Here is a 14,776-nt window from a genome sequence, read left to right on the forward strand (position 1 = left end):
AGAGTTTGCAAAAATGGCAGCAACACTCAGGTTTTATTACCTAGATATTTAGTGTCATAATTTCAGCAATGATGAAAATCATCAGTATATAACTTGACCTCAGTTAAGTCCACAGTAACAACGTATTGAAATTTGAAAAGTATCAAGAAAATATTTCTCAACTTTATATTGCACGCACAGAAATGACTTAAAATACAATTTTCTAATCGATCAAGGACTCCTGAACAGCAAAAGTGAAAATCCACAGTATAAAGCATGTCCCTCATTTTGTCATCAGTTGAAAATCATTGGTTGAAAGGTTCAATATTATTTGCACAACGTGAGTCAATTGCAACGGAACATTGTTCGACTGTTCAAACCAAAATTATTAACATGTTATTTTTTTTTCAAAAAAAAACCGCAATAATAAAAGTGATATAATTATAATAATGTAATTAAAAAATTATTTATTCATGGTACATATTTCTAATTTTCAAGAATTGAATGTTGGAAGGTTAAATGTGGAAACTAAATGAGAATGATACATCAAGGGCAATCTATAAATATGACCTTGCATGATGTATTGTAGGTCTCTGTATGCATCCTAAATAGAACAAATAAAGGCATGCAACTACAATGATTTTGGTTCTTTATATAAAAACTCCTAAGCTTATATCGTCTCTTGTTACTGAAAGTATGCTTATCTTTATTGATAAAAAAAACATGAAAGAAATAATTTTACAAAAGATCATGTAATTTTTTACAATACATGTATATACGTAAAAATCAAAATATGGAAAAAAATAACATTAGCTATGAATTTGTGAATATTATTGAAATAAAATATACATACTCATCTTCAATATCTGTATTCATTATCTTACTGTGAAATCAAATATAAAATCACTGTTAAAGTCAGATTATTGCTCTGACATTTTTCTAAATGTTACCTCTGACACGCCTTACTATAGTGGTGTAAATTAAGGAAAAGTCACTCATCAATATTTTTATCATACCTAAATAAAAACATCTGCTCAGAGAAGTTTTTATATTAGATTAACATACACTTTTAAAGAAAAATCCTTGTAAATGTTAAGCAAATCTGGTTTTAAATAATTATTAAAAAAAATATGTATACATATTAGAGCTTGGGTGGAGGGGGGATGGCGTCAAGGGTGCTTACAAACAAGTGAACCTTTTTAATACTGCCACATCATGTGTCTGTGCAAGCATCCTTCATTCTAAGTGGTTGTTGTGTTGATTGCAGTTTACAATTATAATTGTTCAATTATGGTTGTGGCTTTAGATAAAAATCAGGCTGGTAGTTTTCTTTTTTGAATTATTTCAAATTTTGTTATCCTGGCTCCTTTTATAGGTTACTATATAGTGCAGGTTTAGCTGATTGAAGAATACAAAATGAAGAAGATGTGGTTTAGTTGCTGAAAGGTTATCTTTCAAACAGAGACCAAATAACATAAAATTTAACAACTATAGGTTACGGTACGGCTTTCAACAATGAGCAAAACACACAGCCTAGTCAGCTATTAAAGACCCTAAAATGAAGGTGATCGTTTAACTGTTCACTTGTTTGTCCCTTGCTATCAAACTAAGTTTTTTCATTGTAATCATATCAAGTCTTTTTTTTTCAAACAGTAAATGTCTTCCAAATATAATTAATGATCTTTTTTTTTTTTTTTTTAATTTGATCAAAATTATTGAAGGTGAAATTTTTTCAAATTAATAATTTTCCTTTTTGTAAACGTCTATAAAACAGCAATTTAAATCGTGACGTAAAATGCTTTACCACAATATATCCGAAATAGATCACTGTCTATTTATAAACAAAAAACTCAAATTGCTTTTATCTAATTCACACTGCACAAATCATTAGGTAAAATAGTTCTTGGTTAAATCGATAGAAGAGACAATTTGTTTAAAATAACATTGTCTATACCGAACAAGAACTATCTGGTTCTGTCGTAGACAATAGAACGTTACTATCAATTACACTTAAAAACATCAGGAAGATAGATACTAAAACTAATTAAAAATATAAAATAAACCTAGAAAAATTAATTCGTCAAACGTTATATTAATAAAAATAATTTTCTTAAATAAAATCTTACTTTTCTGAAAGTTCCTATAAAATATATTTTTTAATTCAAGAGGATGTCCTGTATGGTAAATTAATGTTCATCAACTGCATCCTTCTGCATCTTAATTATAAAGAGGCATATGATTTGTTTACGTCATTTCTTAAATACATAATCTTCACTTTTTTTTTAATTATCATTCACTGATTTACATCGTATAAACTCATTGTAGATACCAACATTGAAATTTTGTAATTGTGCCAGACGCATGTTTCGTCTACTCATCAGTGACGCTCAAATTAAAAAAAGGTTTAAAAGGCAAAATAAGGTATGAAGAGCGCTGAGGACCAGAAAATTCAGTTTTCTCTCAAGTAAATCTTTATCATGAACCATCACTTTAAATTACAAAGAAATTTCTCCACTAATATCTTTGTCTGAAAATTAACAGGAATTTTTCAATATCTAAATAAATTTGATAATTTCTATATAACATATCAATTATGCAAATTAATCCATTAAATTAAAATGTTTTTTTATTACAGGATCTAAGAAATCTGGAGGATGCAAATATTAAATAATAAATGCATTTAATTTTAAATAATGCAAATCTTTTAAATACAATACAGCTTGCAATTGTTAAAAAATAACCAAGGTCAAATAAAAAAAATTAAAACATTAAATTTTGTTGTTTTAGTCATCTGTAAAAGAGGATGACGCTAGAATTATCTACTTTAAATTATAAGTTTTATTTACAGGAAAAGGGGAAGATTAAAATCAATTTAAAATACTTTAGTATTAAAATATATCAGTAAGTGGAAACTCAAAAACTTAGTTTTTATACTTTAATTAGCAAAAGTCAAGAGTATAGAAAATTTATCAAACTTAAGTATTATTTATAGGAAAAGAGAAATTTATCAAATTTCAAATACAAGTTTAAGTGGACAATAAATTTCAATACTGAATTACTTATATCAGTGAAACTTGACAAAAAGTTAAAAAATACCAATGTTTTTACTCACATTTATTACAGTAATGTTATCCGTTTATATTAAGCAGAATTTTTAAACTTCCATCTCCATAAAACCAAAAAAGCTGAATGTCACTACATGTATTCGAACAAGCCTGATACTGAGTGGTTTAAAACCTGACCTGCTTACTCCACTTGTCAAACCAATACTAGAACTGTGATAGCAAATTATACCTAGATATGGTTCAGGCTGTTATCAAACTTGCTTACAAAATATGTACTACATGACCAACTGATGCTCCAATTTATTATAAACAATCTACTGATAAGACCAAGAGACTTTTAGGACCTTGTCAAATGATTGATGATTAAAAATCAAAATAAATTGGTAAATAATAACTTGGAATAAAAGTGCATCCTGGTAAACAAACTTAAGAGAAAACAGTACTTTCAAAAAACTGTACTGAAACTGTGACTCCTCATGTCTCAGGTCTTTGTTGTTAGTCCAAAAAGAAGCTAGCAAAATTTAATTGAAATAGGTTTCAATCTACACATGAAATAATAATGATTTTTTTATAACTTTATAATGGAGTCTTCCTAAGTACTTTCACCAAATGTAACAACATTGATACTCTAAAAATTGAATCTTTATTTTCACACATCTTATTCCTTGCTGACTTATTTTTTAAGACCATTCCATAGGTTTCTATAATACAAGCTTCAGTCCATTTAAATCAATGTAAAACTCCTCAGTTAACAGTATTTATTTTGAAGATCTAAGAAAATCTTTTCATATACCTCTAACTGTGCACACCTTTTAAAGAGATGCAAGCATTACTTAAGTATCATAAAACCTAGGAACAGAAGTGTGCCACTTGTGCCACTCTATGCTGTTACATTTATTGTGTAAATATGATCAGGTTTATTTTCTAAATTACCTGTATATTATAATAATTTAGCACCTTGTATAAAAACATAACAATCATATGAATAGGAAATTTAAAATCAGCATATTCAAATGTACCTAATAAAAACATTGGTAATGTAGTAAATGTCAAAATTCAGCTTTTATGACCTGACTTAAGTATATATTTGAATGTTTTACATGTACAGGTTGTTACTATATATAGTAACTTGCGGTCACATAAATCTGACTGGTATGAAATAATTGCTGTTGGTGATCTATAGATGGGCCTTATAACCTTGAAATAAACATGTGACTCTCTGCCAAACATAACATACACTGCCAATATTAATATTTCATCCTTTTTCGTACACATAACCAAATGAAACCATTAATCCAGAGATTATGACTCCAGGAAATTTAAAAAGAGAAATTCAATGTGTAGAAATAAATTCTAATTGAATGTTCTGTTTAATGCTGCAATATCTTCACTTTTCCAAGCTTCTGTGTCCTTAATTCTGACATGAGTTCAGAAAGTTCACAGAATAAAGGCATGCTTACTCTTTCTTAAAGTGTAGGTAAATACCATGCCTACGTGAGCTTATAAACAGTGGACCATCAGAACGTCTCTTTTATCACAAAAATAGTAAAATAAGATAGTGATCAACACGGTGCTAATCCCCTAAAGGTACCAATTTTGCATTTAACCATTTTGCTAATTGTGGGTAATATGATGCTATTATGTGAGATTTCAACATAAAATGATTGCTAGTAAAAGACGATCTGTAGAACGAAACCTTAAAGCATTAATACAAGTTCAAAATATGAAGGTATAATATCCATACAAATCTTTTTAATTAAAAAAGCTTTTAAAATTAAGTTATCAATTTCAGCGACAATAAAGTGTATTCGAGTTGAATTCATGTTCTATATCTTACCTGCAGAGAATCTTATTTTTTTGTCTGTTATAAATAATGTGGGTCAAACCTGCATCATAAAACTACACAAAAGGGAGACTAATTTACCCAATAAATATGTAATATAAAACTATTGATGATTGATAAGTGGGGGTGGTTGTTAAATCAACAAGACCATTTCTAAGGAGGACTCGAGTTTCCAACACCCCACCCAGCTTATTTTGCATTAAAATGCACAAAAATCAGAACATTTTTCATCCCGTTGCCCCATTGATCATTATAATTGTCATATTTTTACATGGTTTTTGCGCTAGGTGGTTTTATCAGACTGCATATGATATTTCATGCCCAATAAGATAAATTCTGTATGACAGGAAGTTTGTGACAACTCACCTTGAAACACAGGTAAACAAAGTCATACCTTAACATTCAAATGAGAACTATATTATTTTGACAGAAATCTTGTCACTCCATTTGTGTCATATCAACTGACCAAAAACATAAACAACTCGTAAAAACAGAAGACATGAAATCTTTTAGAGGTTGTCATCAACCATAAATCTTAAGCCTGATATCCACATAAAAAACATTCAAATTACAATTCACAGCAAACAACAGAAGACAGATGTCATTACATATACAATACCACCTCATTAAATGCCACCTACAATAACATTTTGTTCAATGTTACCTAAAAATATTAGTCTGAGGTGAAGCCACATTCACTTTTACACCTAGGAATATTTAATAGTCTGAGGCAAATTTAAAGCAACATTCCACAAATACACCTAGGAATATTAGTCTGAGGCAAAGCCACATTCACGAACACACCTATGAAAATTACATTCACAAATAAACCTTGGAATAAGTTTAAGCTAAAGCCACATTCACAAATACACCTAGGAATATTCGTCTGAGCCCCGCAATGCCACATTTACAATTACACCAAGGAATATATTTTAGTCAAAGCCACTTTCAAAATTACACCTAGATCCCACTTTCACAAGTACGAATACTTAAGGCTCTGATGCCATGTGACTAGTACAAGTTAGAAGTCATGCAAATTGGCACCTATGAATATATCTGATGCCATGATGCTACCACCTACAAGTTCATATCATGCAATGCCATCTATAACAGATACCAACAAAACATTGAGACCAAAACATTAAACTGTTTTTCTGTTACAAATCACAATGTATTGTTTTTGTGTATATATATCATGCCACCTATCATTAGTGCCCTTGATTGGAATAATAAATATTCTTATTCTTATATGTGGCTATATTCTTATCTCTAGCCATTGGGAAAATAAGTTGACAAAACTGACAAAATCTTGAATGTCATATAAGAAGAATTATACAATATTATAGTACATTTGCTAATGGTAATTGTGACATGTGTGATAACTTTGACAGTCCTGACTCTTCCCTTCTACAAATAGAATACATATTATTATTAGGCAGTTTTAGACTGGCATAAAGCAGCCAGTATGTCTAATGGACCTGTATACATTTTAAGTAGATTTTAAATTGATGTTAAGTAAAGTGAAAATAGTAATAAGGAAGGGTCTCCATTGGACCTTATGTGACTTTGGGAAATCAACAGACATATGGGAATCAAGGGCTAAATGGGAAGCACACTAAAGGGATAAATGGGAATCACACCCAAGGGTTAAATGGAAATCAAAATCTGAGGTTAGAAGAAATCAGTCAAATCAAAGTTACCATAATTTCTAGGATATGAAGACAAACAGTTTAAAATGTTAAGAATTTGTTTCTAAACCTATAATAAAACAGACCAAATACCACAAAGTGCTATCAAACATGTAATAAGTATGCAAGTTTGTGTTTTAATGAATGAATCTTAAGGACAGTACAAATATTCTAGATAAAACCTTGATAGAGCAGAAAATAAAACATTCTATTTCAAGAATGGTATATATTGTATATACCTTGTAAATACTAAGACACATTATTAATGTAAACAAAAAGATTTCTTACCGTTATCAACAAAACAAGACAAATATTGTTTCCTATATCATCAACTATTATAAATCCTATAATTATGGCAATTGAGGAAAACAAAACAGACTAAATTGCAAACAAGCGGAAATCTTCCATTTGTATGACTTTTAACCTCTGTAGATAAGTATAAGTACTTATCATTAGTAGATGTGAATGTAAACCTATTGATTTTCCCAGTACTTTAACATTGCAATAAAATACTGAAATGTACTACTATCATGGTAAATAAAACTTTAATATGGATTAAAAAAACATTGCCAGATTTAGATTGTTAACTCCATTGTTAACACCCGTTAGTCCAGTATGCCTGTACTACTTGGTACTTATTTTACTTACCAATAAAAAACATCAGTTCGCTAATTCAAGCATATGATCTACATAGAACATATTTTCACAACAGTATGCCTGTTCTTACTTATACTACTGACCAGTAAAAAATACATCCGATTACCAGGTTTTAAAGCATTTGATCCACTTAGAACATTTTTTCACAATCAGGATTTTTCACAATCTGAAGATTCCTTAAGAGTATGAAGATCATTAATAATTCAGGTTATGATGACATTCTCATGACTATGATGAACAATACATTGATCTGAAGCCATGACACACCCATCTCATGACTATGATGAACAATACATTGATCTAAAGCCATGACACACCCATCTCATAACTATGATGAACAATACATTGATCTGAAGCCATGGCGCAGCCATCTCATAACTATGATGAACAATACATTGATCTGAAGCCATGACACACCCATCTCATAACTATGATGAACAATACATTGATCTGAAGCCATGACACACCCATCTCATAACTATGATGAACAATACATTGATCTGAAGCCATGACACACCCATCTCATAACTATGATGAACAATACATTGATCTGAAGCCATGACACATCCATCTCATAACTATGATGAACAATACATTGATCTGAAGCCATGGCACACCCATCTCATAACTATGAATATTATACATTGATCTGAAGCCATGACACACCCATCTCATATCTATGATGAACAATACATTGATCTGAAGCCATGACACACCCATCTCATAACTATGATGAACAATACATTGATCTGAAGCCATGACACACCCATCTCATAACTATGATGAACAATACATTGATTTGAAGCCATGACATACCCATCTCATAACTATGAACATTATTCATTGATCTGAAGCCATGACACACCCATCTCATATCTATGATGAACAATACATTGATCTGAAGCCATGACACACCCATCTCATAACTATGATGAACAATACATTGATCTGAAGCCATGACACACCCATCTCATAACTATGATGAACAATACATTGATCTGAAGCCATGACACACTCATCTCATAACTATGATGAACAATACATTGATCTGAAGCCATGACACACCCATCTCATAACTATTATGAACAATACATTGATCTGAAGCCATGACACACCCATCTCATAACTATGATGAACAATACATTGATCTGAAGCCATGACACACCCATCTCATAACTATGATGAACAATACACTGATCTGAAAATATACTGAGACCCTTCATTCTGAACGGTTCCACACAATGATATACTGTGGATTATTTTTATTATTCGTTGGATACTAATTTCTGTGGATTTCGTTGGTACAGATGAACCAGGAAATTAAGTGTTCAATTAAAGACAAGATTATCGATAAGGTTATATGCAAAACCACGAAATCAAATATCCACGAATATGCAAGTTTTGTTCAATCTATGAAAATTGATACCCATGAAAAGAAAAGAATCCCCAGTAGAATAAACACTTAAATTATTTTACAAGTATTATTTTTTTGTTATTCCGATATTTAAATAAAAAGTCAGCAGCAGTAAAAGAGAGGTGAAAGATAACAAAGAGCATTGAAACTCATAATATAGTAAACAAACTGACAACACCATGGTAAACAAACTGACAACACCATAGTAAACAAACTGACAACACCATGGTAAACAAACTGACAACACCATGGTAAACAAACTGACAACACCATGGTAAACAAACTGACAACACCATGGTAAACAAACTGACAACACCATGGTACAATAATGAAAAAAGACCATAGGTCAAACACTCAGTATACAAAACACAACATAGAAAACTAGACACGGCAAAATGAACCCCACCAAAATCTGGGCTTTCATAATCTCAGGTGCTTCGTTTTATTAAAGTACAAAGATTTGTATTAACCCATCATACAGCTTGACCTCTATAGTTGCAATACTTTCTATATTTCAATAAATTAATTTTGGATGTAAGGCTCTTCTGATTGGCTGACGTTATTTTGTTATGAGCCCATAGACATAATTTAGTCATGTGACCGTGACATCCTCAACGTTTTTTCATGGTTTTCTACGGTTTAAAATGGAATTTAGAATTAAATTATAAGAAATTATTTTTTTCTGTCTATTCGAAATAACAAAAAAAATGTGGTGCACACTGTTAAATAACCCGTTCTGCGCGTTATTCAGTGTGCACCACATTTTTTATGTTATTTCTTCATAGACAGAAAAAATATAACAGTCATTCCTTAAATAGTTACTGCTTTCTTAATACACCTTATTGCCATGTGTAAATTAAACATTAGCAGTTATGCTGACGCCACATAGCAAAATTGATTGTCATATGACATCAATAAGCCAAATGTCAAAACATCCAAAATAATGATAAATGTCTTAGCTCTAATTTTCCATTTTAAATAGAGTTTTTTCAATAACTTTCCTTGCCATTTTAACAAAAAGGTACATAACACAGACCAGAGCACCAGAAGACTTGAGGGGAATTCTTTTTAGTTTACTGTTAAAATTTTACATGTACTTTTTTCAACATATAGATTTAAATTAAACATTATAGTCTCTTTTCTTTAAAGCTGACCTGATTCTAGGATAGTAAACACAGGACATTTGTTCTGCTAGTGTACACCGATTGTTCTATCAGTAGCACTATATTTTTATCTAAAAGTAGCATTTCCTGTGTTTATTTGTTATTTGATAATCATGAAGTGTCCAGCGGTCACTAACATTTGTCTTATTTTATCAATCAACAAGTTTTAGTGACAAATATTTGTCAAGTTCTTAGAGATTAGGCAATAGTTATGCAGCCTTGAAACTTTGGAAATATGAGACATATATGTTGAATAATAATATTTACCGATGTCCATACCAGAACATCTAAGTTGATTATATGTTGTTGAAATGCATTGTTATAAGCTTTAAGGTCAAGTTGCTACTTAAGGCTCGCTTCACTTTTAAAAAGATCAAACTATTGAATTATAATGGATTATGAACACACATGTATTACTTCACGTACTGCATTCAACCCTTGGCCTCCTTCCCATTTCTAAACACCCAAAAAACTAAAGGTGAAATCAGTTTAAATCTGACTTCACATAATTTATTGATCAATATCGTCAAATGTACTTTTATATTTTCCAAGACATCAGGTGACTTAGAATCTGTGTATTATAAGATAGCAATTAGATAGATTCCAATACTGTTCCCTGGTTAACCAATGATCATACTTCAACACAAATTGTCTGATTTACTTTCTGATTTTTAATCTTCTTTACCCTGATCACCTCTTCATTCTATAGAACATAAAAGTGCTGTTTTTGACAAACTTTTAATTTCCATTGATGATTTAGTAAGTCTCTGTTGATGAGAGAATAATTCTCCTTAACTGTCATTTACAATAACTAATAATGTCACTCAGTTATTATGAACATAGGAGACACTGATCCCTACATCCTGGTTTTTTTATACCAGTAATATTGTTTATGATGAAGACACCACCCACATGTGTAAAAAAAGCTACTTTATCATATTGGCTACTGTACTTAAAATAATCATAAAACTGACTTTCTTGGTCAAGTTAAAATAAATCCCTTTTTAGATGCTCTAAACATATTGTTCGTATGGTATTTGAGACCACCACTCGTATAGCTTTTTCGGAATACTTTGATATTTCTTTTTTTATTTCCATTTATAAGGTAGTAATTTTGTTTATAGACACAGAATGTCAACCTATAATCAAATATCAACCAAAATGACAAAACGTTAGTTGAACAGTGGTGTATTAAACAAGAGGATGTATTAGTGAAATGATATATTACAATAGACCTCAATGTATAACAAGACAAAAGTCATTGACCCTTGCTCGGGGAAGGGAGTTCCAAAGACTGAGGGCAGTGACTAAAGTCAATAATAATGCTCACCCAAAAAAATGAAGGCATATACTCTCTCTGAGAAAATCTTTAAAACAGAATAGTTCACATTTAAAAAAAAAAAAGTACTATATCAGCCTGGTTGGTGATGTAGTAATTATTGATGAGTATAATCATGTTAGCCATCAACAAATCAATAGTTAATTACAGACAGGTGCTTGTTACTAATTTGTGGTAGATCATTCTAATTATGGAGATCATACATTAAATAATAGGCTCATTATAGGCATAACACACTAGTAATCTATATACAGACTACATACCTTATTACAATATGTATAATGTTAAATGTAGTACAACTCTGTAATATTTATTGTCAACTTTATGTATTTGATTATATCTTTATTCACAAATGGTTTCCGGGTGGATAAAGCCATTTCCTAGCCCAGAAAAAAGGGGGGCGGGTGCAAACTTATGTCCGCATTCAAATGCATTGATCGTCAAAAAAAGGGGTTAAAACCAATGAAACCCTGGTTACAACCCTAGGAACCCCCTTGGATCCTGTGGACTATATTTTAAAGTGTTTTGTCTGCTCATATAAAGATAACATCATTCGCTTACATCCTTCCAATTTTTATATTATCATGAATTAATCTCATCAAAGTTTACATTGCATCGGATGTCATCAGAAAACAATGGTAGCATTTTCTCAGGGATTTGTGAAATAGTGAAAACAGAGGAAAGCAAGAAAATCAAATATAGTAATTGAATTTTTTTACTGACATGAAGGTTTGGGTTTTTTTAATACATGTACACAAATAACAGAAACTAACACAAAAATCACCATTCAAGTCATTGATAAAATTATCCAAGTTTTTTTCTTCCTCAACAACAGTATCCTTTTTAACCCTCTTGCTGCCAGGTGTTTTTTAAGGTTGCATTTCATATGCCAGAAAATACGACCGCTTGATGTTTGTGACGTGACATGCCACAAAACATTGTAAAAACATATAACACTTTTTAATTTTTTCGTTTTTTTAATTTTTAAAGAGGTTTAATTACAGCAGTGATGAGACTCTTGCATAAATTCACACTGGACATATGTGTCCCTCCGGCACTGCCGTTGTGGACACATGTGTCCCTCCGTCAGCAAGAGGGTTAAGCAATTAACATCCATTATGTATCAGGTTAAATATGTCAATCTGTAGACTGTGTTATGTGTACCTTTCTTAAATTTACATTTTTGAAAATTTGTATTTTTGAAAATTTACATATCATTAAATAAGGTTAACTAAAATATGAATGCAATGAACTTCAACATAAATTTTTATTCCATGTTGTAACCTGTTGCATAGTGAATAGTTATTGTTGCAATCTGTTAATTAATGTGTTATACTAACTGATTTAGAAGAAGAAAAAAACAGTTCATATTTTAGAGTTTCTCATGTGGTCACATGATGACCTAACTGGGCACTTCTAAATATGCAATCATTGAATTGTTGAGTGATCATATGTATTGAAGCATTGTCTTAAATCAGGGGCTGATCTAGCCATTTTTAAAAGAAGGGATCACCAACCCAGGAGTTCCAACCATATGTCCCCATTCAAATGCATTGATCGTCCAAAAAAAGGGGGGGTTCCAAACCCTTCCCTGGATCCGCCACTGTAATTACCGAGGAAGAAAGGTTACTGACACTATTTCATTAATCATTAATATTTCCTATTACAATTGTACAATTTAATTACTTTTATAACAACAGTATGGATTAATTACTTCAACACACACAAGACCCAATGAGATTTTATAGCAGAAAGAGATCAAGTCAATTTCTACTTTTCAATTAAAAAAATCCTAATCTTAAAGGATATCATTGCCTTTATTGGCTTTAATGGAAATGTAAAGAAATTTGGTTTATGCTTTAATGGGAGTGTTCAATAATTTGTTTGTTGATGGTAATGAGATGTTTGTTTTTGGGTAGTGAATTGTGATAAAGTCTGGCTGATGTTTTTTGTAATGATGATGGCCTTGGTGATGGTAATAGGGAGGTGTTTTATGGTAGTGTTTTTAGATGAAGTCTGGTTGATAGTCATCAAGAGGATTAAATGGTGCTGTTTTGTGATTATGTCTGGTTGATGTTAATCAGGAGGGTTTTATGGCAGTTTTTTGTGATGAGGTCTGGCTGATGTTCATCAAGAGGATTAAATGGTGCTGTTTTGTGATTATGTCTAGTTGATGGTAATCAGGAGGGTTTTATGGCAGTGTTTTGTGATGAGGTCTGGCTGATGTTCATCAGGAGGTTTTATGGCAGTGTTTTGTGATTATGTTTGGTTGGTGGTAATCAGGAGGGTTTTATGGTAGTGTTTTGTGATGAGGTCTGGCTGATGTTCATCAGGAGGTTTTATGGCAGTGTTTTGTGATGAGGTCTGGCTGATGTTAATCAGGAGGGTTTTATGGTAGTGTTTTGTGATGAGGTCTGGCTGATGTTAATCCGGAGGGTTTTATGGTAGTGTTTTGTGATGAGGTCTGGCTGATGTTAATCTGGAGGGTTTTATGGTAGTGTTTTGTGATGAGGTCTGGCTGATGTTAATCAGGAGGGTTTTATGGTAGTGTTTTGTGATGAGGTCTGGCTGATGTTAATCTGGAGGTTTTCATGGTGGTGTTTAGTGATGAGGTCTGGTTGGTGGTAATCAGGTGTTTTATGGTAGTGTTTTGTGATAAAGTATTATTGAAGGTAATCAGGTGTTTTGGGGTGGTGTTTTGTGATAAAGTCTGGCTGATGGTAATAGGGAGGTGTGTTATAATAGTGTTTTGAGATTAGGTCTGGTTGAAGATAATCAAGAGGATTTTATGTTAGTGTTTTGACAATCAGTTGCAATATTAACTATAATCATGTGAGGCAGAACAAATTAAGAACAATTATCAACTGTAAACACTACTACTATTATAAAGTAATTTGTTTCATGTGCTTATAACATATAAATAGATCAGGCAATTATCTGAGGATAAATGTTTGTCTAGGTAAAAAGATGAGTATATACAAATAGCTCTGTGAAATACATGTTAAAGGACGCAAGGCCTTTTAAAACGACATTGGGTTAAAAAATATATTAAGTGTAGTATCATTTATAAAGATGATGATGAAGATGATCGTAAACAATAGAAATAAAATTCTCACCTGCAAAGGGATTATAACTCAAACATGATAAGTATATTCCCAAAGCATAAATATCATTCTAATACTTTCATAAATATAAATAAAATGATACTTTTCTTTTAACAGCTGTAAGTAACATTACTTATACCATATTAAATACTTATTGTAAATCCTTATCATAGACATAGACATTTAGTTGGACAAGAATGTTAAGCCTAACAGATCAATGACAATTACAAAATATATTTGGCAATGATCAGCCAAAATACTTACTAAAAATAAACCTAGTGTTACTATAAATAGATCATATCAAGACCCTTATCTTAAAGGTCATAATTATTAAATCAGTTAATGAATTAACAATTTGGGCTAAGTACATTGAATTTCCTGAAGCAGATTAAAATGACATGGTCATGTATGATGATTAAGCAAGGTTGTTTAACTGTACTTATGTATTTAGAATAATACTATAGCTGCAGTGTTATCTCATTATAGGGCCCCACCCAAATATGAAGACAACATTATAATCATAC

General features: G+C 31.2%; 1 protein-coding gene across 8 annotated transcripts in view; it reads right to left on the reverse strand.

Moving 5' to 3' along the window:
- LOC143071884 (myocyte-specific enhancer factor 2C-like) overlaps positions 1–14,776 on the reverse strand; it is an 82,513-nt gene that overhangs the window by 28,034 nt on the left and 39,703 nt on the right. The window contains exon 1 of one of the 8 annotated variants that reach the window (XM_076246535.1): positions 14,265–14,374. The exons of 4 other annotated variants lie outside the window; for them this stretch is intronic. Coding sequence is in view for 2 of the 4 variants with exons in the window: in XM_076246529.1 (XP_076102644.1) it covers positions 833–855 (23 nt within the window). In the remaining 2 variants the exon portion in view is untranslated. Of the gene's footprint in view, positions 1–832; positions 871–3,091; positions 3,246–6,863; positions 6,969–14,264; positions 14,375–14,776 lie in introns of those variants that run through there. 3 more of the 8 variants (XM_076246534.1, XM_076246530.1, XM_076246529.1) reach the window with 3 other exon arrangements.

This window comes from Mytilus galloprovincialis, chromosome 4 (assembly GCF_965363235.1).
Source record: "Mytilus galloprovincialis chromosome 4, xbMytGall1.hap1.1, whole genome shotgun sequence".
NCBI lineage: Eukaryota > Metazoa > Mollusca > Bivalvia > Mytilida > Mytilidae > Mytilus > Mytilus galloprovincialis.